At 43.5% G+C, this 23,427-nt stretch overlaps 1 protein-coding gene across 1 annotated transcript in view; it reads right to left on the bottom strand.

Moving 5' to 3' along the window:
- The window catches only part of CPZ (carboxypeptidase Z), a 35,137-nt gene extending 18,011 nt beyond the window's left edge, over positions 1-17,126 (bottom strand). The window contains exons 1-4 of the mRNA XM_063157446.1: positions 16,924-17,126; positions 4,822-4,845; positions 3,517-3,891; positions 2,031-2,243 (exon numbers count right to left, since the gene is read on the bottom strand). Coding sequence (XP_063013516.1) covers positions 2,031-2,243; positions 3,517-3,891; positions 4,822-4,845; positions 16,924-17,011 — 700 coding nt within the window. The 5' untranslated portion in view covers positions 17,012-17,126. The remainder of the gene's footprint in view (positions 1-2,030; positions 2,244-3,516; positions 3,892-4,821; positions 4,846-16,923) is intronic.
- Between the last annotated feature and the right edge of the window lie 6,301 nt (positions 17,127-23,427).

The following is a 23,427-nucleotide window of genomic DNA, read 5'->3' as shown; positions in this document are numbered from 1 at the left end:
CCTGCAGATATGTAATATATTACCCCTTTATTTAAGAAAGAAGTTGGGTTATGCATAAAAAGGGGCTTTCAGTCTAAATAGCCCTGGAATAAGCCTATTAGAAACACATAACTTTGCAATACTCTGTAGTTATTCTCTCAGTTTCCATCCTTCCTTAGAGACTAATGGAAAGTAGAAAATAAGTGCACTTTGGAGACACCTTTTCCTGCCTATCCCTTCATCTTTGCCTTTGATCCTGGCCAGCCTTGAGCACTAGACACTGGAGGGAGCCTGGCACAGAGCTATTATGCCACTTGCTCAGGCTGGTAAAATCTGCAGCTCTATACCTATTTCCACCTCCTTTTATGGTGTCCGAGCAGCATGAAGCAATAGATTTAGAGAAAAATGCTAGGAAATGTGTTAAACTACCATCTTTTATCATGCCATATCACAGTTCTCATTTAAAAGCCTGATTCATAGGCTTTGTGTTTTCCTGGCAAATGGAGTAAAAGCTTAAAAAGACACCTGCAACTTATTATCTTTGAAAAAGAGACAAAGGGTGATAGGCCAGGAAAATGTAACATAGATCTTTGCTGTGTTAATGACATCTGCTGGGACCTGATTAAGTTTAAAGGCACCTCAAAATACCTCTAGACCACACAGGGCAGCACAGCTGAGAGTAAACAAAGTGACCAGTCTCTGCTGTCCTCTCTGAGTCCCCTCTGTGGGCAGCACAGCACATAGAGGACACAGTAGCCTGACCTGAGACCATAATCTCAATAAAGTATTAGGTCAGATGCAGTTCAGTTCTGCCACACTGCTGAGGCTGTGCCGATGCTGGAGTTCTTCTGATGAGAAGCAATCTGAGGCTCTCAGCAATGGCCATAGTAATCCACCAAATCTGAACAAGTATAATTTTTGACCTGGGAGTCACTAATTGGAAAACAATACCAAATTCTGCCCTAGAAAGTTATCTGCTTTGTGAAGAATTTAAAACACTTAAAAGTCTGGCCCTTGCTCTCTTAGTGATGAAACTACAAAATAGAGATTTGTAGTGTTCCCCTCTGCAGAAAATTTGTGAGGAGTCATGTCCTAATGTACATATTAGCACCTATAAATGGTATAATAACATCTGTGTCGCAGACATTTTTCCACAGAAATCCTTTCTTTCAGATTTCTGTGTCTTCTGGAAGGCAGAGGCCTCAGAAGGGAAGGTAAACAATTGTTATCAGCTGCTGTGGAATGCAATAGGATTCACCTTGATTGGCTCATTTTCTATGTTTATAATTAAGGGCCAATCACCAGTGCAAGCTAGGAGACTGAGTCCCTGGACACAACTTTGTTTTAGATTCTTTCTTTCTATTCTTAGCTTAGCTAGCAGCTCTGCAAACCTCTCTCTATATTCTATTTAGTATAGTAATAATGTATTATATATATTATCTTAATAAATCAAGCCTTCTGATCAAGATACAAGATTCACTGTCTCTCTATCACCAGCTGCGACCCACTCAGGCGCGGTAATACATCTGTTCAGGGGCTATCATAACGTAAATTCCTGTTATCACCAACTGACAGGTATAGTACTGACTGAATCTCTGTTCAGGAGGATTGTTTTCTGTGCTGAATCATCCCTTTTCAGTGTCAATGTCCTTCTCTACCTGAAGCCTTCTCAGAAGACTTGTTTATTTTAGGATGTGAAGGACAGTGAGGAAGTGGTAGATGATAGGGAGGGCAAGTCAGTAACAGAGCATCCCAAATTTGTGCATTGGGCACCAATAAATAACAGTGATATCACTGCAGCCAAATACACAGTGATACAAGGAACAGCATTACCAAGCATGGTCATGCACAGAGCCCAAAACAGTAAGAAATTGCTGCTGGGTATTCCTTGTAATTGCTACAAGGAATCATCATCAGTGCAACTCAGGAACCCAAGGGAGGAGAAATGTTTTGGAGTCAAGGCTTTTCACAGTTTAGGAGATGTCCCAGTAACAGGGCCTGTTTTCACTTGAACAATCTGCTCTACCTGCAGCAGCACTGATCAAACTCACGCAGTTCATGGTGTCCAGGCTTGGTTGAAAACTCAATCACAAAAAGATCCTTCCCCTCAAAGCTGCGGCCGATGCTGTAAGTGGTGGCAATGTGGGAGCACCTCGAGGCAGTCTTCTTCAGAGTGCTCACCATTTGGGAATAGGAATGATGTTTGAACTGAATAAAAGTTGCTGGCAAGTCTGAAGGCAAATCTTCCTCAGCATCTACTTCGCCTGCAATGAAAAATCATAACAGTGTTTAAAACCATAATGCTCAGAGGACTGTATGAAAACCTGAACTTTTTTTCAAATTATCTTTATAAGTAAAAGAATTATAGAAAATAAAGCTGCAATCAAAACCTTAAATGTACGTAGTACATCCTACACTTTATTGTGACATGCTTTTTTTTTTTTAATCCTACTAATGCATATGCATACTAACAAATATTTGTTCAATCTCCAGTTAAATTTGACCTTTGGTATGCTAGCTCATTTCAGCAACAAATTGTGCAGATTTTTCCCTTTAAATTTGGGGAATCTTTTTTTTTTTTTTAATGAGATTCATCTGTCTTCAGCTATCTGTACCTTCATCCAAACAAAAATCTGTGACAATCATTAATGAGAATATTTTAATGAGCTGTTAAGCTTGACAGGTAGTCATAGTGCATAAAGTTTCAGTGCATAAGTGCACTAAAGTTTCAGTTTTTAAATAAAATATTTCAAATATATAGACAGCTATCACACAGGACAGAGATTATGTAAATGCATCCAAATATCTTGCTCTGAGCAGCCTGTCTTGATGCTCTTTTTAAATGAGGGGGAGAAATAGATACTTCTTCAGCAAGGTTTAATTAAGTCTTTTAAAGAGGTTGAACAAAATTAATGACACAAAATTACAGGTCTCTACAAAGCACACTGAGATGACAAATGAAGAGGTTGTGTGCCATGGATAAGTCAAGCTGAGTGAGACGTGACCCTCCCCATGCAGACAAGGTGTGCCAGCAGAGCTTCCTTCCTTCCTTCCTTCCTTCCTTCCTTCCTTCCTTCCTTCCTTCCTTCCTTCCTTCCTTCCTTCCTTCCTTCCTTCCTTCCTTCCTTCCTTCCTTCCTTCCTTCCTTCCTTCCTTCCTTCCTTCCTTCCTTCCTTCCTTCCTTCCTTCCTTCCTTCCTTCCTTCCTTCCTTCCTTCCTTCCTTCCTTCCTTCCTTCCTTCCTTCCTTCCTTCCTTCCCTTCCCTCCCTTCCTTCCCTCCCTTCCCTTCCTTCCCTCCCTCCCTCCCTCCCTCCCTCCCTTCCCTCCCTCCTTCCCTCCCTTCCCTCCCTTCCCTTCCTTCCCTCCCTCCCCTCCCTTCCTCCATCCCTTCCCTCCCTCCCTTCCCTTCCCTTCCTTCCCTCCCTCCCTCCCTCCCTCCCTCCCTTCCCTCCCTCCTTCCCTCCCTTCCCTCCCTTCCCTTCCTTCCCTCCCTCCCCTCCCTTCCTCCCTCCCTTCCCTCCCTCCCTCCCTCCTCACCTCTCAGCTTGGCCAGCGGGTCGAAGCACCCCTCTTCCTCCCCAGCGAAGAAGCGGTCACAGTCTAAGAAGTAGGGCCAGGCCATGTCTATTGCATCAAAGGCAGGGAGGCAATTCTTTTTGAGGTTCTCACAGACATGCCTGCAGGGCTTTATGACTTTGTCCTTTTCACACTGTGGGGCCAGCACTGAGCAGCCCAGGAGCCTCAGGTCGGGGTTGCATTCCCCCTGGAGCAGGTTGTGCAGCACGCTGATGAGCAGGTACTCAGAGCTGTACTCAATCACTTCTCGAGACTTCTGATCCAGAAAGTTGGGATACACCATTTGAGTGTAGGCAACATCAGTACAAGAACTCAGGGCAATATCCACACATTTTGCTGTGAAAAGGAGATGAACACAGGAAAAATAATTTTCTTCACTCATATTCTGAGTAGACAAAGAGAACGTAAGAAATACTATGTCAAACAAACTTATTTCTTTAGCTGTCAAGTAGGCTGGGAATAGTTTGCAAACTGAATTGCATGTTTGAAACCACTTATAGAAAGATGATGGGAAGCATGCTTGCTTCTGGAGATATAAATTGAGTTTAGGGATTTGACCAGAGAATTACTAAGAGAAAGGTAGGAATTTGCTGATTTCATTTTTTCAGTTTTTGCTGAGAAAAACTCAGATTCCTGAATAAAAGTGTATTTGTGATATCACTCTCTCACCTGTCCTTGAATAATCATATGGATTCCCTGAGTAGATGTGAGATCCTATAGGTTTTCTTCTTTAGTGGGGAATGCTAAGTTACCTCTTTCCCCTGCTTGGCCCCACAATATTTGTAGAATTTAATATCTCTGAAACTGCAGACCCTCCACAAAGTTTGATTGAAATTGCCCAGACATGAAAAGTTCTTCTGGTGCTTAACTCACAGGCAAGCAGACCCATAATATGATTACATGTACATTCTCATAAACCCAATACATTTTAATGAATCAGGTTAGGAGGTCTTAGGAAAGATAAGTGTTGATAACACCCTCAATCCACTTAGAAGTGGAAAAGAGTAATAGAAAGACATCTCTTCATAAAATTACTGGCTGTTAAAGTAATGGGCCTACATTTGAGTGTCCTTCTCTTGGTAATGATTCTGGCTGGTAAGAAACACTGTTGTCACAGCAGCAAAATACTGCACTGCATGAAAAAGCACATTTCTCTTGTGAGAAAGCCCACTGTAGCACCAAAATGAGTATACTTGTCAGGAAATTATGAAGGAATACTTATGGTTTTGAGGTTCTCCAAGAATAGCAAGGAAAGACACTTCATACCTTTCTGTACAGTTTGACATTGACCTGTAAATAAAGAGAAAAAGAAAAATCATTACAGGGTGGGTACACATGGTTCCTCCTTTGTGTTAGGAGTTGTCTGATCTGGTATCTGCTGCAGCGCAGACTGAGCCATACCAGGAACAAGCATATATTCCCAGCAGGCTCATATCACAGAATCACAGAATAGGCTCAGCTGAGAAACCCCATTGCCCCTCATCCACACACAGTTAGGTGCCTAGGAAATTTCACTTATCAAAACCTAGGTATTTGTTAATCTGGTCAGTCTAAAAGTCCATATGAGTCCTATACATATCAAGGTGTTTTATCAATCTCCTCTAAAAGATATTTTTGTCCCTTATAATGCTGTGGATACCTTTCATGTTAAAGCAATCCAGCCTTTGGTAGATATGAGGGGACTTTATTCCTTCCTCATCCTACTTAATTCTATCTCTAGCAGTTGGGTTTTATCACACTTAATAATATCTTAAAGCTAATTATTTCCCTGCCCAACTACTCTCACAGGAAAGCTTTTCCAAAATACCACTCTTCCAACAGCCAGAAATTGCGTTTTAATTTCCTGCTTAAAAGTATTTGTGGCCAGTTTATATCCATTGTTGTTGTGCCAGCATTGTCCTTTAGCTTAAGTAGCTCTCATTCCCTGGTGCATTCCTTCACACTGTGTTAGAAAAGAGCCAACAGATCTGCTCTGCTTTTTGTTTACTAGGTCAAATAAATGATGCTCTCTTGATTTTGAAGGAGCATGGTGTGGTGACCATCAATTGGTCATCAATTGCTTCTTTTGCTCCTGTAGCCAATAATTCTGTCCTGTCCTTCTCCAATACTGGCAGCTAAAGAAACATATTTCTGCCAAGATATTGGAGCTGGTTTCACCGGTGCCTCATAGGAGCTAAATCTCTCTGTGCCAGCCTGAACACCCCCAGGTTCACCTTTCTTGTGGCGTACTGGGGATCTCTTCTATTGCTATTTCTTCCTGCTCTCACTGGGGGAACAGGCATCCCAGCTTCTTGCTCAGTAAATTGAGCATTTATCCTCACAAGACCAAATTCATTATGTTTTCCTTTTTTCCTGCTGAAGAGTTTAAACTTCTACTCCTGGCATATTTGTTTAAATGTAATCATCTGCATATGTGTTGCTAATGAGTTGATCATTCTTTAGCCAAAATAAAGTCATTGTAATGAGAACAAAATTAACCCTGGGATTTTATATTGGAGGGAGACATTTAATTGGAAATCAGTCTGGTTCTATAATATGGATTGTAATTGAGCCATATTACCTCATAAAATAAATGAGGCATCAGAACTAGCAGAAGTAGCCCATCCTCAACACCAACAAGTTCTGTTAAGCAGAAAGCTAGAAAAAATTATATCCATACAAGCTCCTTTCCAGGCTCAGTACATTATGATAATTGCATTAAATAATACCTGGTTCATCAACAGTCATGAATCCATTATAGGGTTTCATTGTTTCCCCTAGCTAGGCACAAACCCCCCTGTGAGTTAGTTATTAAGGTCAAGGCATTTCTAAAAAAGTTTCATCTCAGCCAGATACTGTATACAGTGCTACATCTGGGGATAATCAAGGAATAGCATTTTGTACAATGCCAGTTGGGAGAGAGAAAGAAATGATCTCTTGTTAGTAAGAGCTCCAGCAATTAATCCTGCTGATAAAATTGGATGTTACTGCCCATTGAATCTGGACAGGCTTATATACTAACATCATCACATTCACATTTGAGAGACCTTGGACATAAGTCTAGAGTCAGCCAAACATTCCTTACAGAAGGGAAAATATAGTGGGGGGAGGACTGGCTTGAGTTTAGCCACGTCCCAACGAGGAGAGTAGGGGAGTGACACTATCTCCATTTATCACCAGGGTTATTAGCAAAGAACCCCCTTTGTTACCTTGAGGGGTGGATGAGAAATATTTGACACCTTTTTTTTTCCTCTCCTGAGCAGAAATTAATGTATTGTAGCTATTATTTTAGACTAGAGGATTGTATGTGCTTGGCACAGTTCTTTGTGGGGTATTTGGGGAGTGTGAATGGTCTTTCTACAACTGCTCACGTTTCCCCAAAGAGGCATTTCCCCCTCTGCTGGCTCCAGGACCAACCTACAAACGTCCTGTTAGTTTCTGTCTCTGACCTGCAATGATCAAATAATGAACCTGAGGCACATACAGTCTCCCCAAGCACTTTTGCTGTTCAGGAGTGCTATTAGCCAACAGTCAGTTTGAGATGTGCCACAGCCCTGTTCTCAATGGCATCTCAGAATTCTGCTTATTCAGCTGGAGCAAAAAAGAGTTCTGGCAACACACTAGAGCAAGCAGAGGAAACCAAAGGGAAAATGAAGCAGGCAGGGTCTGGATGTGATGCTGCCTCTCCCTGCCCCAGCTCCCTGAGCTGCAGCAGACTTACTGCCTTTAGCTGATGCCTCTTTCTGCCCAGCTGGCCAGGAGAGGCATCAGGAAGCAATGGATAGCTGATGGAAGAGATGTGAAATTCCACTGATATGATGTCCAGGGGTTCACCTGAGGACTGGCTCCCTTTGTGAGCAGGAGGAGATGGAAAGACAGCTCTGGTCTCAGACTGTGCTACATGTCATCCACCCTTTGGTATTTTTACCATATCTATATAGGGAGAGGAAATGTATTAAGCAACATGGCCAGTGCTCATTAACAAATATGCTGACTGAAGAAGATAAATCTATTTTTTAGATGAGGCACCAAATCCATATAAATCTTTTCCATTGCAACTGAAATCATTCATCTCAGTATGTAATAAGCAGAGGTAATTCTGCAACAGCCCTGCTTAGTGGGTAAAGCTTTTCCACTCCCTGTGATCCAGGATGCCCCTCACAAACTCAAAGCTACCAAGACTCACTCACTGATTAGCAAAAGCAGCTCCTTGCTGCTGGGTCCTAAACCTGGATCTGTCACCCTGTTCTTCTAAGTTCTTCTAAGTTCGTCTAAGCCTTCTGATGTTTACATTCTTGTAATGAACTTTCTCATGTGCTTTTCTCTAAATAATTATTGTTTTGCATTCTTTTCTGTAGAAGGAGAAATTTGATGGATTGATGGTTTGTCCAGTGTCATTGGAGAGGTGGCACTGTCATCCTCAAAGCCACTGTCACTTTTGAAAATCTATAAATGCTGGAGTCAAAAATTAAACGTCCTTCTTTTTACTTTGGAGGTTCCAGTGTCCACGTAGTTTTGTTTCGTGTCCTGTAGTGATATGGATCTAAACCTAAATCTAGATCTAAGCTAAAATTAGATTTAAGCCTCACACTGTTGCAGCACACTGTGGCATTTTCTCTCTCTCTCCTTATTAAAGACATCCATGCAACTTCTTCTGGCCACTTCTCCCCATCATGCAAGCTGCTGTATGAACCATGTATCAGCCACAGCTCTGTTGTAAACACCCAGGACTGAAACAGCTTGAGATTTCAGGTCATCAGGAGTCAGTATACATAAATCAAGAGAGAAAAGGTCTGGTTTATACCAAACCTTGCTTTATAGCCAGCCTTAAATATGTGTGCTGATGTGGTGTTTGGACTTTCCCAGTGTTTCCTAACACCAATGCTTACATATGTTTTGGAGGGTGCAGCTCTGCAGGGGCCAAGGATAATTCTGCAGGATGTGTGCTTACATAAATAAGTGTGGATACACGTAGCTGGGCCAGAGCCTGCCTGCCTGGAGAGCCAGCAGCAGGAAGCTCTCCAAGGCCAGCTCCCAGGCCGCAGCTGTACGGTCTGTTCCTGCAACCTTGCACCCACTGGCCTGGGACTCTGCACAGAGAAATCACCAGAAAATCCCCACCCCTGCCCATGACAGCTCGTTTTCTCTAAGCTCTGGCAATGCCAGAAGAGTTCAGCCACTCCCTGCCTCATTTTCATAAGAGAAATGACAGGGGCTGATATACAAAGACTTTCTCAGGTCTCCCAATTCACTTGGCAGACTTCAATTGCTGCTTCTTCTGTGCTTGAAAGAATCTAAAATTTTTCAATTTTTTGTGTAAAGGCTTCCCTGGGCTCAAAGGAAGACACTGTCACCTCCTCTCAAAGTCCCATCCGCCGACAGGTTGGTACAGAGGGACCTTTTTCTTCCTGACACAGAACAGCCTTTTCAATTTTTTATGTTTATTTTTGTACTCTAACTACTCCACTAGAGCTACAAAAGTCCTTTCAGTAGCACAGCTTCTATTTAAGATTATGGATAAAATAACTTATTGAAGAGGAGAAAAGCCATTTCAAGCTTTCTGGGTTCTCTCTATAAAATACGCTTCTGGTTTTAATTTGCAACGGCAAGCTTGAAAATCTACAATGCAGCACATACATATTTTACTGCCAAGCTTACATTTTTTCCCCTTGATGATTCAGCACCAAAGGAAGCAAGCTGCTGTGATTAACCCTAACCCAGACAACAGAGCTCAACAACTACTTCTAGTACCATGGGCTGGCCAGTTGCCTTTTCAAGAGCAAAGCCAACAGGAGACTTGTGCAATTGATGATCTGGAATAAGCCCAAGGGCAAGTTTTAAATCTGAAATATCTAAGTCATTCAGTGAGGCAGATTGGTAGGGGGGTGTGTTGGTCAGTGCAGATCAAAATAGATGAGATAATTTATATTGTAAAGACCAACATATACCCTCACAGCTTTCTGGGCTTCTTACAAATCTTTTCTAAACTAGAAGAACATATGTATTCATTTTAGTCTGTTTATAGTGAAAGCCTCCACTTTCCACTTCCAAACAAAGCAGTTTAGTTCCTTATCACATTACTATTATTCTCCTGGCTGTTTCACATGGTTCATCAAGTCAGTCTTTCAGTGATATTCTGCCTTTTTCACTAAAGAGACAAAACTTAGTATCAGTAGCAAGATACAAGCACTGGAAAAGCACCCTCACATGGCAAAGCATAACCTTCCAGAGCAGCTCCTAGCTACAGGAAGAAGACAAGAGCAGGACAAGATCCATTATATAACACTTAAATGGATCAGAATCATCAGGAAAAGGGTATGGAAGGAGTGGAGATGTAAGGGAACTAGGGGCAGAGTAATGAGAGAGCTGAGCAGCTCAGGCAGGGGAAGAATGATTGAGCAGAAAGCCCTGAAGAGAAGGCAGCCATACACCCAAGGCACACATGCAGAGGCAGAAGTGGGGAAGGTTCCCAGCCACAGAGAAGAAATTCCAGGAAAGCTAGAGGAGAGAGGAGTGCTTGCAAAAAAGCAGCCACGTGGTTAACTCCATTTTCTGGATACATCAAATGCTTTGTGAGAAGAGGACTGAATAGATGTTATTAACCCTCCAGCAATTTCAGTAACTGCCTGGGGGAGGAATGTGTTTGAAACAGACAGAAGCAGTGCCCAAGAGCTCTGTGCAGCCCTCCTTTAACCCTGCTCCCTCACTTGAAGAAGCCTGAAAGCACCTGAAAGAGATTAAGGCCCCCTCTGCCTTTATTTTGCAGAGCAAGATCACAGCAGGAAGATCCAAGCCAGTGTTCATTGCCTATCACTCTTCTTTCTAACCCACCTGCTGCCTGGCATTCGGTTAAACATCCATTTTTATTGAAATACTGAAGGTGTGCCCACAGCAATGACACTGCAATCAGCTCTTTCAGGATTGTTTCTCTCTCAGGACTGCTCTGAAGCCAGTGAGAAGGTGCTGCAGCTTTTCCATGGGTGATGTAAGGTCACAGCCTGCAGACCACAGGTCAAAATCTGTGCAGATGCACGCCAAGGCCTGTCACATGGCAAGGGCACAAAGCCTTAGTGGGCACCTGTAATCCTCCCTTGTTTCTGGTTCAGATGCAATTTAAACATGTCTGCAGTTGTAGGTGGTGCCTAAAAGAACTGATGAAGAGTATTTCTATCTGTCTGTCCCCACCACTGCCTTGGTGCCTCTAGTGACTCTGGTGTCACCCCAGCTGGGTCTCTGGCTGGTAAGTGCTGCTCCAAGGAGTCCTTCAGGAGTTGAAAATCCTGAATACAAACATAATTCCCTAAACAAAACCTACTAAATGCCTTTTTCTGGCCTCAGTTGAGATCTTTTTTCAAGTTGCAAAGGAAAAATTACCCACAGAGAAAACAAAATGCAACAAAGATGATGACAACAAACTGGGCCAGCAGTTGCAAAATTGGCTGAAGGCTTAGTGAGCTTCACATGTGACAGGGCTGCTGCTGAACAAGGATTTCCTGTGCACCAGGATGGTCTGGAGACATATGGAAATCATCTCTCAGGATCTGGTCAATGAAGGAAGAGGAAAAAAGCTCAAATCTGGGGGATGATGGCATTAAAAAACAGCTGGGGTAAGAGGGTGGAATAGGTCAGGAAATCTCTACAACTACCATCTAAAGGATCAAATTTTTTGCCAGGTTGCCTGGTGAAGGATGAAAGCACTTATTGATGAGGTAATCTGGGTTTACTTTGCGACCATGCACTCCTTACAGCTCAGTTCCCATGGTTTAAGGATGTAGTACTCTCCAAATGCTTTGGCCAACAACCTACCACAGTTAGGAGCTTTCCTTTAAGCAAGCTCAACTCTGTTGAATGCCATGGGACAAAGGATCATGTCTGAAAAATTGAGGGCTTTATCTTTTCTGCCACAATCCTTCCAAAACATTTGCCAAAATATCATCCCATCCTCTTTAAACAGTGAATCCATCCCTCTAGATCAACTCTGTCTTTTCTTTAGTTTAGAAGTATGAGGACTATTATAATTAACACCCCATCTGATTCTTCTGTAAGTAGAGTTTCAACCAAATGTGGTGCTTTTATGTTACAAAAGATTGACAGCTGATTTAACAACCTTGACTTAAAATCTGTGCCTTAATCTCATATTGTCTCCTAGATAAATGTATCCTATTATAACCCTAAAAATTGGGTGTCAATTATATCAGTGGAGTTACAAGAGTATAAATTAAGGGATTGAAATTTCAGCTTTATTTTTTTAAGTGGACAAAGTAAACCCCAAATCCTAAACTCCACTGATCTGTGACAGCTGCATCCAACTAGGAGGATTCAGCAGTGATAAAAACCCTGGGTCATAAAAGCCCAGCAAAGACACCAGGACATGGCCCACCAGCCTCAAACACCACGCTCACAACATGATAGGTGACTTCTGATGGTACCTCCATGCCCAGCCCTGCATCAGGCAATAACACATGACTTTCATCCAGCATTTGGCCCAGGCTTCCAAAGGGGCTGGCTCTCACAAGACACCAGCAGTCCAACGGGCACCATGGCAGCTGTCAGCCAGCCAGCATCCTCAAACACTGTGACTGTGTGAAGGGAGAGGTAGTGTCTAGAAATGTTATGGGGGAGCAACCATTAGTGTTATTAAGTCTTGCTAAAAGCCTAGCTGTGACTAAGAGCAGTGGGATTTTGTTCAAGTTTTGACTATGTATGCACACCCCCACACTTCAAAGATGTCTGTACAAATGTTCTGAAGAAAACTTTGCCTTCACATTAAAAATCATGTATAAATCATTTCGGCAGTATAAGGAGATACCTGTGTATTTTATTTTCAATATTAACTTTTCTCTCATAAGTGTCTGTTTCTAACCCCATTTCCCATGTTAAAAGGAGCTGAAGGCGAGTGTTGCTAAAATAATAATTGTGTAGAAATCCTAGAGCCACTGGCAGGAATTCAGCAGAGCTCACATGATTCAGTGATGACAACTGGCTTCACAAAGAGCAGGAATTTCTCATCTTGTGAGTGAGCATGATGTAGATGCTAGTTGTGCATTTTTTTTGTTTTGACATAACTTGGACACATCCATCTCAAGTCCAGCCAGTGAGATTCCTGCAGCCTGGACTTTCCCACCGTGGCAGCACAGTCCTGTAGCCATGCTCCATGTCAGCACCTGCCAGTGCCAGCCACAGCAGGATGAGGGACCACCCCACTGGGGTGGGGAGAAGACCCCAGCCCACTGCCAGGTCAGTGCAAGCACAGGAGCAGCAGCAGCTGGAGAGGTTCTGCCTCTGTGTGTGCACAGGTTTCACCAAGAAACCAGCATGAGAAACATCCACAGCAGGTGAACAAATTTGCTCAGGTCCCATGGACCAGGACCAGTGTGAAGGTCATAGGAGGAAACAATTTTTCCCTTTTTTTGCCTTTTATTTAGCAAAAACTGTGGCACACTGTGGAGTTTGGAGCTGCAAAGAAGCGGGGAAAGGTATAACATCTCTATGTGAACATACTTCTTCTGTCAGTCTTATTCAATGTTATAGCTCAAAGAAGAGCCAGTGCCACAAAATCTGTTCTGGGCTCCAGAATATATACTGTAATTGTCCCCTGCCCCCTGCCTTGGTGATTTCTCACTCCTCATCTCCCTTCCTTGTACCTCCCCATTCTCTCATCTCCACTGGCTAGAGGGGGCCAGAGATCCTCAGTATGGGACAGTGTCTGTCTCAGGAGAAAGAAAAAATGATGAAAACAACAAGGTGCTTGGAAAAGGAGGAGACTCGCAAGGGACAAGTGTGCCAACCATCACTCTGGCTGCTCTCCTACCTCCACAGCTTCAGGTTAAACGGCCCCACTCCTCTGGACAGGAGAGTAGGAGGCTCAGGGGGCCCTTCGCCTTCTCCACAATTGCCTGGAGAGGGGTTGTAGTGAGGCTGGGGTCAGTCTCCTCCCAGGTAACAAGTAAAAGGATGAGGATAAAACAGCCTCAGGTTGCTCTAGGGCAGGTTTAGGTTGGATATTAGGAAAGATTTCTTCACAGAAAGAAGAATGTCAATCCTTGTAGCATGCTACCCAGGGGACTGGTTGAGACAGCATCCCTGGAAGGATTTAAAAGATGTGTAGATGTGCTGCTTCGGGACCTGGTTTGGCGCTGAACCCGGCGGTGGCTGGGTTCATGGTTTAACTCGAAGATCACAGTGGTCGTTTGCAGTAGCAATTCCACGGCTCCATCTGCCAGACTGTGCCCCGGCCCAAATAGCCCTTCATGCGCTGGGACAGAGCTCAGGCGGGCGGCAGAAGGCTCGGGAGGGCGGCAGAAGGCTCGGGGAGGGCGGCAGAAGGCTCGGGAGGGGAGCAGAAGGCCCAGAAGGGCGGCAGAAGGCTCGGGAGGGCGGCAGAAGGCTCGGGGAGGGCGGCAGAAGGCTCGGGGCGGGCGGCAGAAGGCCCAGAAGGGCGGCAGAAGGCTCGGGAGGGCGGCAGAAGGCTCGGGAGGGGAGCAGAAGGCCCAGAAGGGCGGCAGAAGGCTCGGGAGGGCGGCAGAAGGCTCGGGCAGCCCCCTGGCCCTGACGGGGCCGCCTCAGCCGTGCGGCCGGGCCGAGCAGGGGCCGCACGGGGGCACCACAGGCGGCGGCGGCGGCGGGGCCCTGCCCGGGGCCGGGGCCGAGCCGGGTTAGGCTCCCCGCGCTCCCTGTGAGAGCCGGGGGTTCGCAACCCCACTGCAACACCCCTGTACCCCTGGAATTCCGCAGAAAAGCGCTCCCTGAATACAAGTAACGGGAAAGGAAAGGCTTTGCTGCTTTTAGCATCACTATGGATAAAGGGTTTTTCTCTGTTATGCCCCATTCTGGAAGTGTTCAAGGCCAGGCTGCATGGGGGCTGGAGCAATCTGATCTAGTGGAAGGTGTCTCTGTACAAGGCAGGGGAGTTGGAACGAGATGTCCTTTAAGGTCCCGTCCAACCTAAGCCATTCTGTGATTCGGTTTTGCAGCATCAGCATACCCCGGTGGCATCACAATTGCAGAGTTGTCCGCAGCTGCAAGGAAAGTCACCTAAATCAAGATGTATCTCTTCAATCTGCCTTTGTGGGTTTTTAGTTTTGTAGTCAATATTTATAAAGCACTTCACTTAACTAATTACCGCTGGACTACATCCGTCAGCAGCAGAGATGCCCAACTTGGATAAAGAGTAACCTGTTTTATTAGCTCACTCTGAAAATGGTTGGCCATTTCCATGCTAAACTGTATTTTTCTCACCCAAACTATAGGCTAAGAGGCCAGTTAAACTCATAAGGGTCTGACAATGGGACCTCGTAGCATCTCATCTGAGAGAGACAGAGCTTACTGACTGCCCAGGAGAACAGGACACAGCCACAGAGAAGGCATCTGGCCTCTCTCAGTGCCACAGCTCCCAGCTGCTGCCCAAAAGGCTCACGACACAGTGTATGATGCCTCTGTCATATTGCGGAGCTGGATGACAGTAACCATTTCCTTATTTTTCTTAACAGAAAAGCACAAAGCATTTTCAAAGGATCTTGGTATTGTAAATCATGTTTCATTTTGTCTGCTTATAAAAATGAAAGAAAGCAAAATGAGTCACTGCAGAACAAATACCACCAGGAAGCCTGCAGAAAGCAGCTCCAGCCTTGCTGGGAGTCAGACAGTTGTACTGGCTCCTGCTGTTCTTTCCTGCAAGAGCAGCTCCAGGCTGGTCTCCTTTTAGAGGGCACTACAGGTCTGGCCACTGGGGTACAGCAAGACCTACACAATGGAGCCCAAAACAGGAGAGAAAACCCCACTGCTACAGCTGAAGATACAGCCTATGACCTGAACGCTGAGAGGAGACCCCTGCAAGGTCCATTTGTGAACATGTGCATCACTGCAGGCCCCTTTATTTTCATGTATCCTGACATGATCTTATCCCCCCTTTAGAAAGGAAAGACCCTGGAGAAATCTGGCAGGTCTCTCAATGTCCAAGCTGCCTCTTTATTGTCTGACCCAGCAGCCCTGCAGTGGGCAGTGTGATCCCTCCATGGCACACAGTGTGGTGCCATTGACAATTCCATTTCCCTTCCTCTAACCATCCCTCCAGCAGCATATTCAGCTGCCTTTCTGCAAGCCCTGCCCTAAAGGCACCACAGCTGCCAACACACACAGAACACTCTCAGAGTCACCCCTCAATGATCCATACATTTGTGGTTGCTGGGATTAATATCCCATGGCAAGACCCTGATCAGCTGGAACTGGAGCAGAATCATACCTCACAGAGAAAGGTCATGCTGCAAACCACATAGCCTCTTCCTGTAATTGGCTGTAAATAGTCTACAACTCTTGTCTTTGTGCAGCTTTATCCAAAAATAAAATCCCTTTAGGCTGTGGTAGACCTCACTTTGATGTTCATGGGAACAGCACTCTCAAATTATATGCAGTACATGGCTCATGGACTGTACTGTGTAGCAGTTCAATGCCAGTGACAGTCTATGGCTTATATTTAAGCACTGAAATATAGCTGAATTTCCTTGGGTTGCATTAAGGTCAGTTTCAGGTTAACTTATCTCTTCCTGTAATCCCATAAAATAAATATTTTTCTGACTCATTTTAGGTTTAAAGTCTCTAAAAATAGTTTTCCTGGAATAGACCTTGTCACTACACTGAAATTCATGTCTCCACTGTCCCCACATAATTAAGCACACTTGATAAAAAACATGTATTTTTAAAAGACGCTGTTAATATATTTTATTAGCCAAGTTGCTACTGAATCAAAACTTTCAATTAATTTAGCAGCACGTTCGTTTTTAACCTTTATTCTAAAGGGTAAATCTGCTTTTCCAGCCTATCAACTCAAACAAATTCCATATTGCTTATAGCAAGCTAAAACACACCCTACAGCTGTCAGATCCTAATAAATCTCATACTTTGGACTTGAAATAAATGACCTAAAGCTAAATGTAAGGGAAAGCTTTTTTTTTTTTTCTTAAGTAGAAAAGCATACAGGCGGTCAAAAGGTCACCTTCTTGCAATCTGGCTACCACATTCCTAGAGGGCAAGGCCAGAGATGAGGTGAACCTTCTACATTCCCCATAAGAGTGAGGGGGGTCCTTACAACTGGGAGCTGCATAGATTGCCAGAAAGACACCTCTGTGACAGCCTAAAGACAGTGATGAGGAATCTTTATCAGCCTTGACATGACAGCCTTGTTTTTCTGTTGCACAGCCACACACCTCCCACCTTCCCATCCATGCTTCCCAGTTTCACCACCAGCAGTATGCAGATTTCCAAAGAGTTGATCCCCCTCATCTCAAGGGGAGAGTGACAGTTCCTATCTCCCTCCCCTTGGAGCTGGAACTCTTCACTTATCTCCAGTAGAAGGCAGAAGAGAAGGAGGACTTTAGGGGTGGTTAGCCTTACCTAGGGTCTCCTGGCCGGTTTCACAGCGGGGTGCTGGCTTGGTGGCCCTAAGCAGCCCAGCGAGGAGGAGCAGGAGCCTCAGGACCATGCTGGAGTGATGTGGCACTCAGTGCCTGATGGAGTGACTCCTCTGCCGAGCCCCAGCGCGGCTCTGGCTCTCCGAGCTGCAGAGGAAATCAGTGCACTGCAAGGGCATGCCCACGTCTCACAGTGTGTGCAGTCCAGGCGTCAGATTTCAGCTGCATTTCAGCTTGGAAAGCAAAAGGCTTTGAGAGAGACAGAGAGGGAGGAGGAATGAGCTCCCCCTCCCCTCTGCCTCCAGACTGTCTCCCTCCTGCAGCCTGGTTTACAATTCCATAAACAGTTTGAGCAAAGGGGGGATCCTGCAGGGTTGTGCCCTCCCCGGGTCCCTTTGGTCTTCATGCAGCACTTTTCCTAAGGGACAAGGGACATTCATGAATGTGTGTCTCTCTGAAGCCAAGAGAGCTGTCTGGAGAGAGCAGAGGGAAGAGACAGAACAGCAAACAACTGAAAGCAACTTTCAAACTGTGGTATTTCATCACATACTTAACTGCAATTTTAGAACATAACATGACACTGAAAGAACTCTAAGCTGCATCCCTCCAGCACACAGAGAATGGGAACACATAGAACAGCCACCAGGATTCTCCTCTGCAGGCTCCTCCTGGGCATTTTACTTAAGATAAGATCGAGTTGTCTGGAGGGATTCCAGTGTTTTCTGTCTATTCTTAAAAAAATAATAACTTCACAAATGACTAGATAAGATTCCAGGACAGCATTATAAGGTTTAAACTTAATGTAAATCTACGTTAGGTTGATAGTAAATTGATCTTTTAATTTTATTGTTTGGTTGGTTTGGTGGGTTTTTTTCAGTATATTTTAAAGAAATGTGTATTGTATGTTTTAGTTTCTGTGCAACAGGTATGGTGGAGAAGTGTACCTAAATTAAGATGCAAATTCCTCATTTCTTACCTACACATCAGAAAATGTCTCATATCACAGAAAAAGGGGAATTTTTCCCTCAAAATCTCGACCAAAACAGACCAAAGCATCCTATCTTTTTCAGGCAGTGCATGTTCCTTTGAGAACAGATACCTGCTTACATGGGAGAGCAGAGAATCTGTCCTTGCAGGCAGAGCATGCTGGCTCCTGCTGCTCAGTATTTGAGATCAGTAGGGAGTTATGGTGCTGTATGATAATGTAATCAAATGAACCCCCCAAAGGGAAGCCACTAAAGAGGCTGACAGGGCAGGAGAATGCTGTGTGTGTCTCAAAAAGTAATTGATGTCTCATCTCATTTGAAAGGGATGTATTGAGAAGCTCAGCAGTCAAGTATGTCCTCTGCTTCCAGGCTCTGCAAAGCAGGTTGGCTTTTTATCTTCAGGATTCCCCTCTAGATCTGGAGACTGCAGTCTGCCTTGTCTAAACTGACTTAGCAGTACCAAAGCCTATCAGGGTTTAAAGAACAAACTTCCAAGGACAAGAATACTATTTACCTGCCTTATTTTTTATCCTGATCACACAGCAGCATGGCTGGACCCTCAAGAAAAAAAAAAAAAACAAAAACCAAAAACCAACAAAGCACTGGAAATGTGGCCTTCAAGGGAAGGAATACTTCACCTTCTGCCTAATTCCCCAACAACTGGCTGCTCTGAGTACCAATCTGCCACACTTGTACCTGATGTGCTCAGGAACAGCTGAGGGTGTGTGAAAGCCTGAGGCTTGCTGTGTGCCCAGCCTGTGCATTTTGTGTTAAAGGGAAAAAAAGAAGCTGCTCAGAACTAAACAAAGTGATGCGGCTCAATTTTTTACAACAACAAAAGGCAGAAGAGGTTATACCTACAGACAGAAGCCAAGCCTCAGCCCTTGGAAATGTTCATGTCTGTACTGCAGTTTTCTGCAGACCTTGAGAGTGTGAGGGGAGATCCTGTCACATGTATCCCAATGCTTGTGGTGGTGAACTCTGCTGCAGAACTAATCCTGTACTATCTATAGTCCTGTCAGCTTTTCACTTCTTTTTTGTTGGCATGTTTTCCTGCCTATATTTTCTCTGTTTGCTGCTCCCCAGCCTAGGCACTACGTCCTTTTGAGTGATTTCTCACCTCCACTGCATTTCAGTCACCATTGCCAATGTAGATGCCACATACTTTGGGACCATGTGTTTTAAAATGTGGTCAATGTCGTTATTATTGGATATTAGAAGTGAATTCAGACTTATGATGGGAAGGAGTAAAGGGTGGATGAGGTAGGCCAAGAGCAGGAAAATCAGAGGAGGAGATGAAAAGGCATGGCTGCATGCAGGTAGGCTGTGGGGCTGTACACTTGTCTGAGTCCTATGCCTGATCACTGAAATCCAGTCTATTTTCATATTCAATTCTTAACTTTTTTTTTTCTCTTACTAGGCAATCTCCCTCTCTGTCCTATTTATGAGAGCTGAAAAGTCAAAATGCCAGCAAGCTGAGAGACTGAGGTGTAAGCTGCAAGATCTAGGTGTCAGCCTCTGGAGAGACCAGGAGGGTTTATATTTCCCAAGTGAATACAATCCTGTGTCCATGTGTAGGTTGCTAGCAAACTTTAGTCTGGATTAGCAGGCAAGTAGGAAAGGACTTACCTGAAAAGACTCGAGGTGTGTTCAGTGGCTGAGTAAAGGGCCCAGGGTGCAGACATGACCTGAGAGCTTGTGCTGATGTTTGAGGAGTCTGAGGGTGAGCCTGCCTGTGAACCCAGAGTGGGAGCATTTGTGCTTTCACCAGTGAGCCTCCAAACTGAGCAGCCACAGAGGGACAGCAGGACTGGGCTCTGTGCACTGTTATGTGAGTGCTGGTGGCAAACCAGCTTGTCTGGAGTCGTGTGTGTGCTTGCCACTGTGGGACTCACCCTCATTTCTGTACGGACTGTGGCACAGTCCCCATTGCCTGGATGATACCACAAACATCACATCCTTCACAAGCTCCACTGCATCAACTAAATAAAGCTGTCAGTAGCTGGCAAGCTCCAAGCTTCTTTGTTCCTCAGCTTTCACAGACTATTGACATTTCATCAGGGTGTCTATTTGATGCCAGAATAAAAAATTTAGAGCATAAGTAGGATAGATGGGGTCCTAAGAATGACATTCAGGTAATTAAAAACAAAGGTAAATTTATCAGTTTGCCACCACCATCTATAAATTTTTTGTGCTTTCATGCCCTAAGGTACAGAAAACAGAAGGTCTGGAAGGGTTATTTCACTTTTAGCTTAGATTGCCTGTTCTTTTCTTCCTTTCCAAGGGACTTGAGCCCGGGATTTACAGTGTGTCTTTCTGTGAATGGTTTGGCATGTTTGTCACCTCTGGGTTCCCCTATAGACCTACACCTTTCTGAGGGGAGCAGTAGTACAGGTACTGCTCTTACCATTTATACAATATTTCCAGCCTCCCAGCATTTCTAACTTGTGTGGGGTTTTTTCAGCCCATTGTAAGCAGTTTGTGCATATCACTTGCCCTTCTCATATTTTTGTTGTGTGCTTACACTAACTATATCAAATGGGACTTGCAGGAATTTCACAGCTGCATGACCAAACCTAAAAGCATTAAAAGCACATAGGACAGGGATGGTTGGGAATAGAGGGATTTCTTAACCTCTCTATTTTCATTGCTATGTTTAGTAAATCTTCTAATCTTAGGAAGTTGAAAACAAGTTCTGGTTTAGGGTTAAATATACAATTTTCACCCCAATTCTAAAAGAATCTTAAAAATGAACCAGTGACTGTTAAGCAGATCACCTGGCTTCCATCATTTGCATTTGAATCACTGCAATCAATAAAGGTAGATAATTTCACTAGCTGCCATTGCTGACTGTGTTTTCCTGATCTGACCTTTCTTTTAGCCTACAGTCCACAGTACAGCGGCAATCCAGAAATCCTCAGACTGGACTAAATACCAAAACTGATTTATGTCCTTGGCAGGTACTCAAAGTGGGATTAAATACAGTACATTTAACTTGGTTGCATTCTCATGATTCTTACTATTGTAAGAGAAATTTAGCAGAGGAATATCTTAGATTTAGACAGGGTTTCATTACCTGGTTCTTTTTTATTTTGACTCTGCTGAGAGGAGTTTGAACGTTAAACAGAAGCAGTGTTGTCAAGATAACTTTTCAGAAGGACAAACAGACAGAGACCAGATGAAAATGCTACTTCATGGCTTGTTATTCTCTCCCTGACTAGGTGCTAGTGAAGCTGGCAGAAAGTGTTCGGCAGCACATCACATCTGCTCCAGCACAAAGTCAGCAGCTGTGATTTCAGGACTTTACAGTGGTTTAAATTAATCCAGGAGATATTTTAATTGCAGAGAGGCAACCAATTGCATTCTGTGGGTTTTGTTTATTTTTTTTCCTCCCTGTTTCAGTTTCTGAAAAACAAGGCAGAGAAGAGGAACTGGTCTCAGGACAGACAGGGACTAAATCAGCAACTTCCTGCAAAGCAATAGCAATATTTCAAAAAATCCAATCCTGTTCTACCTGTCTTTGCAAGACCTTATCTCCCTATAAACGGATTGAGCTTCATGTAACAGCAGAGAACTGGAAAAGGCCCACAAGGGCTTCTCTTTCAGCTTCTAGATACTAAGTTAAAAAAGGAAAACAAATTTGTTCTCCAAACAAAGATTTCTAATTCAAATTAACATGCATCTGGATAAGAGAGATGGCTAATTTCTTCTAAAGATACACAGGCTATTCTGAGCTTTGCACTTAAGCAGATATTTTGGGATGTCTCTCTGGGCCTTCTGGCACCATCTACATTACACTTGGGGAGCTTTTAACTTTCTCACTGAAAGTTTTTTAGTGGTACCTTTTATCTGAACTTTCAATTTGTTCCCCTTATGACCCACAGGATTAAAAACTTCGGTTTAGAAACTGCCACACATAAACATTGAGTGCTGGAAATTTGATTGAGAGACTATGAAGAAAAGACCACAAGAACAAGTTCTCCTGTTTTCCTACACATTATACCCTAAAATTTTAACCTAGAATGGATCATGGACTGCAACTGCCTACATTTCTTAAATACTTCAAAATTCCCTGTAGACTCTACCAGTTATTTTTTTATCATTTTTGATCAAGTACATCTTTGTACCAACTCACTAAGGGAGAAAGAATAATGCTCCAGTAAACCTCAGTGTGAACCAGTTTCACCATACTCAAAAAATTAAATTTCTTCCAAAATTGTTAATTTTTTTTTTTTTATTTTGACATGTCTTCCTAATTTCTTTCCCCCAGTTTTTCCTCATAAGCTGGAAACAAAAGCAAGCAATGAGTGGGTGGGTTTACTTCCCTCACTTAATATTATAGTCACAGATACATCTTTCCTTCCTAATTAAATATAATACACGTTAAAAAATGCAGCTCTTGAAAAATATTTAAATTATTTAAATTCAATACAAGTACTGTCAGTGATAATTAACTTCTGGTTTTATCTTCTGACTTGTCACAGATTAACTAAGTCACTGACCCACAAAATTAGTTGCTTATACCACATCCAGGTGATTCACTGAGCTGATCCTATCATAATGCAGAAGAACACAATTAAAACTGGAGAAGGCCCTACCATCCCCAAAAGATTCAACTGGCTACATGCTTTTCCTTTGGCCTACCCTTCATGTGGTCTCTGTGCTTGTTTCAGTTAATCAGTAAGAAATGAAGCTGCTCAGAAAGTTTCTTTTGATGACAGGAGAAAATGATATCTAGTTAAAATTCATCCATGATCAAAGGCACCAATGACACAAAAGACTGGAAAGGAACCTGGCACCAGATGGTAGAACGAGACCACAAAGGGACAACAATAATAAATATGATTCTATATCCAGCAGAACATGTGCAAAATAGCATGCACTGATCACCAGATCCTGCTATAAGCACACAATATTATTTAAATTTAATCATTAAAGAGATAGGGCTGACATAAGGACCTTGTTATCCTCTCAAAGGCTGCCTCTTATTACTCCCACATGTAAAGTAGCAAAGCAGGATTACTGCTGAGGGGTTACTGGTGATGCATTTTGCTGTTTTTGTTCAAGATGAGGCCCAAAGGTGACTCTGCCTGACTCCCATAAAGCAAGGAAAATAATACAAATATGTTCATGAATCATAGAACTGAATGTATAACAGCTACAAGGAAAAATGTGTGCTCAAAAAAGATCTGTGCTGAGAACTAAAGATCTTTCTTTTCTTCTGATCACAGATGGGGTATTAAAAATTAATGTAAGTTCTACCAGAAAAGAACTTGACAGTCCTATTTTGAGACTCATTTCACTTCATCTCTTCTCCTTGTCTCACAGAACATTAATGCCAAAACATTCAAAAGAAGTTCTCTGGGGCTTGCTTTTCACATTCACAGAGGTGCTGGGAAGCATTTTGAAAAAGTGATTTAGAGTGCTGTAGTTTGTAGATACCCCATGGGGGAAATACTTAAGAGACCCTGATGGATTTAAAGCAGATCCTTGGCATTTTC

Source organism: Melospiza melodia, chromosome 5, assembly GCF_035770615.1.
Source record: "Melospiza melodia melodia isolate bMelMel2 chromosome 5, bMelMel2.pri, whole genome shotgun sequence".
In the NCBI taxonomy this organism is placed as follows: domain Eukaryota; kingdom Metazoa; phylum Chordata; class Aves; order Passeriformes; family Passerellidae; genus Melospiza; species Melospiza melodia.
Note: the sequence above shows the minus strand (reverse complement) of the source record. Positions and strands in the feature narration are given on the sequence as shown.